Raw genomic sequence first — 3713 nt, forward strand, 5'->3', positions numbered from 1 at the left:
ATCACACACATTTTTTTTTTTTTTGCACTTTGCTATGAATCGAACCGATGACTGTGTGAGTCGTAAGTCAACTGTGTGACCACTGCGCCACTCCGGCCCCACTTTAATAGTGACTTGAAACAATATTTTTGTTTTTAAAAATGAAAAAGTAGAGATAGGTAGGTATATAAAAAAAAAAATCACTTTTACAACAAAAAACAATATAAAAAAAAGTATTTGTAGGATTTTCTTTAATAAAACAAATAAAATACATACAACTTTTCTTGTTTAACAATTTAACTCATAATTAAGTGAAAATAACAAATTAAAAAAAACACTTCCTTAGTAGGCATAAAAAACTAATTAAACAAAGCACAAAAAAAACAATATAAAAAAAAGTATTTGTAGGATAGTCACCTCGGAAATTCTTTTTTTTCATTCAACTGATGACCTAAAATCGTAAAAAGCGTTTTTTTTATTTTCAATTGAATAAATATTCTTTTGAACTATTGTCCAATATATTAAAAATATAAAAACCTTAAAATTTGAAGTTCTTCGCCAAGATCCAGAACACTTTTGAAAGTGATTACACAATGACTAAAAAATTGATAATGGATTATTATTTTTTTTTTTGTATTTGATAAGAAAAATTGGGTTATTGATAAGAATATTTAGTATCACAAATACGCAAAGAAAATTATAATCCAGGAACGGTTCGCTTATCACTAAATCTAAGTAATTTATACTGATATGATTGAAAAAAAGTGAAACTGTTTCAAGTCGCACCGAAGTTTCAAGTCACCCAGATTGACGGTACTTATAGTTCAAATTTATCCTGATATTGCTAATATAAAAAACCAAATCGATGGATTGGTTATGTGAGCGCGCTATTTTGACCCCCAAAAATGAAAGGGCACCTGTGATTAATGAAATTTATCTTAAATCATTGAAGGGAACAGAAATAGAGTATAAGTCTATAGGCATGGTACTGAAGACGGATGACGCAGTTCTCTATCTTGTGGAGATTCTCAACGCACTTAATCCCCCTGGCTTTCCAGCACATAAGTTAGTCCTTAAAGTAGGAACTCCAATTATGCTGTTGCGAAATCTTCATCCACCCAAACTCTGCAATGGTACTAGACTGTGTGTGAAAGCACTCTAAAACAATGTCATTGAGGCAACAATAATTACAGGTTGTGCTCAAGGAGAATCAACGATTATACCACGTATACCACTTTTATCATCAAATTATCCATTCGAATTTAAAAGACTGCAGTTTCCTATCAAGGTATCTTTTTCGATGACTATAAATAAGTCGCAAGGGCAGTCGTTGAAGATAGCAGGGATTGACTTGAGTGATGACTGCTTTACACATGGGCAATTTTATGTGGCATGCTCCAGAGTTAGTTCACCTACGAGCTTAGTCAATCTTGCCCCAAACTGAAGAACAACCAATTGTTAACCTCCAGGGAAATAACGTCAAAAATCTAGCCACCGGACCGGGAATCGAACCCGAGTCTCTCGCTTGCGGGCGATTGCTCTACCACTGAGCTACCAGACCGCAAGACCCATGACGCTATCTCCCCCAGTTAACGGGAGTTTACACAATGTAGTCTATAAGGAGGTGCTATAATAATAATAAAAAAATAATAACAATATTCACAGCCTATAAAGACATGTTATCAATTAATCTAACAGTGCTATAACAATTAACACACACACACACACACAATTAAATTCTGAATTCCACGTAATATTAGTACTATCAATACAATTAAATTAAACACAACACACGGCCTATGAAAATGTCAAAAAAGAAACTAACACACGAGCAACGCCGTGTCGGGTCAGCTAGTCGAAATATAAATTGTTAAATACTAAACCACCGAAAGTGTCAAAATTTACGAAATATGTAAAAAAAATTTTACAAAGTATAGAAAAATATGTATTTATGACAAAATATGTAAAAATATGTAAAATAAAATATCTCTTATTTTATTGCAAGTCACGTGGAACGAATTTATCATTTGCAATAATTAATTTATCATGTTTAACTAAAAATATGTATTTACATACAAATCCCGGCCCTAGTTATTAGGTAAAACTCTAGAAGAATTAGAAGGAATTGTAGTTACATTAATTATTGGAGATGGATCAAAGTTATTATAATTTGGCTGCAATTGGTTGAAAGAGATATCATGTTTCTTTTTATCCAAATATATAATTTTTCTGAAGTGTCCAGCTGTTACTAGTCCTAAATCTTTCTTCTTTCTGCTTACTTTCTAAAATTATGAAATAGAGTAAAAATATTAAATTTAAATAAATGCTGTGATGAATATTTTACATTTAATAAATGTATCTCTGTAGATCATAAGTATTTTCAAGTGTTAACATTAATAATTAGTAAATAATTTAATTAATTTATATTTCTTATAATAACTGATACAGGAGTATTTTAATAATAAAGTCTTTATTTTAGTATGATAATGTTTAAAAAATAAAATATTATTTATCATGTATTGTTATTAAAATATAAAATAAAATGTAATACTGAACATCCAAAAATCTTATTTTGATAAATAAAAATAAATAAAGTAAAATTAGTCAGATTTCTTTGATCTAGCTAATCCTATGCTCGCGTATCTTAACCACTCAGCTACAATATTTTCAAAATTTGAATCAGTAAATTCTACAGAACTACCACTGATACACAATCACACAAAGAGTCCTTCACAATTTCTGTTAAATTAAAAAAATAATAGTTTATTATTTAGTTTTAACTAAGTAGTAATTATTATTTTCTAAACAAATACAGTGTTTAAAAAATAAAAAGTTTAAAACTATCTTACTTTTTAAAACATTAAGAAGTTCAGATTGTCCAACCGTTGTCGTTTTGTCTTTTCCACGACCGGTCCTAGTACATTTTGTAGCATATTCGTCATTAAAAAACTTTCCCATCATTCGCTGAACATGAATTAGAACCACCAACATTTCTTCTAAAATATTCCTATACATAATTTAAGCGCCTATTAATAATTTTTATATAGTATTGTACGATTGAATAAAATATTCTTACCAGTTTAATTTTAAAAGGAGAATCATTTAAAGTCAAATGTTCTACGTCTAAATACATAGAATTATCATTTAGAGGAAATTTTGATAATTAATCAGAATCCAAATGCAACCTCGATCCATTACTGTTATTAGTATTTTCTTTAATATTTAATTCTAAACCATTGATTTTAATCAGTAACCGATCTTGTACACATGTTTCATAATAAATTGTTCTTTCATAATTAAATTATTTTGATTCTCAATGCTTTTTAATATGTCCATTACTGTCCTTCGATTTTTGGCACCATTTAATGCTTTTAATAATAATTAAAATAAAAAACATATGAAGAAGTATACATAATACATCTTTAAGTCGATAATTTTGTTTAAAATCTTACTTGACAGAAATGGAACATTTTGCTCTAAATTATTAACCAGTTCAGAATTAGGCATGTCATATATACAGGGTGTTCCAAATTTCATGTGACAGCAGATTTTACCATGATATATTTAAATTAGGGGAAAATGACCTATGTGAAAACCTTTTTGAATCATATAATCTAAAATAATTTGGTATTAAATAATTTTTTTAATTAGGGTAGGGGGGTTCAAGGGTCAACTTTTAAAATTCAAATAGGAACCTATATTTTTGAAATATGATTTTTGTGCAGTTTAATTTT

General features: G+C 28.8%; 1 protein-coding gene across 1 annotated transcript; it reads left to right on the forward strand.

The window, feature by feature from the left end:
- The first annotated feature begins 844 nt into the window (after positions 1-844).
- On the forward strand, positions 845-1423 carry LOC103307889. The gene is made up of 2 exons (XM_008180311.1): positions 845-1112; positions 1173-1423. The coding sequence occupies exons 1-2, from the start codon at positions 845-847 to the stop codon at positions 1421-1423; spliced, it is 519 nt and encodes a 172-aa protein (XP_008178533.1).
- Positions 1424-3713: the final 2290 nt, after the last annotated feature.

The sequence above is a fragment of the Acyrthosiphon pisum genome, chromosome X (assembly GCF_005508785.2).
Source record: "Acyrthosiphon pisum isolate AL4f chromosome X, pea_aphid_22Mar2018_4r6ur, whole genome shotgun sequence".
In the NCBI taxonomy this organism is placed as follows: domain Eukaryota; kingdom Metazoa; phylum Arthropoda; class Insecta; order Hemiptera; family Aphididae; genus Acyrthosiphon; species Acyrthosiphon pisum.

What these genes read in the sequence shown, in the direction of transcription:
- LOC103307889 (XM_008180311.1), top strand. Translation starts at nt 845, where the DNA reads ATGGATTGGTTATGTGAGCGCGCTATTTTGACCCCCAAAAATGAAAGG. An exon ending in TCCACCCAAACTCTGCAATG is followed by an intron (nt 1,113 to 1,172) that starts GTACTAGACTGT and finishes CAATAATTACAG; the next exon opens with GTTGTGCTCAAGGAGAATCA.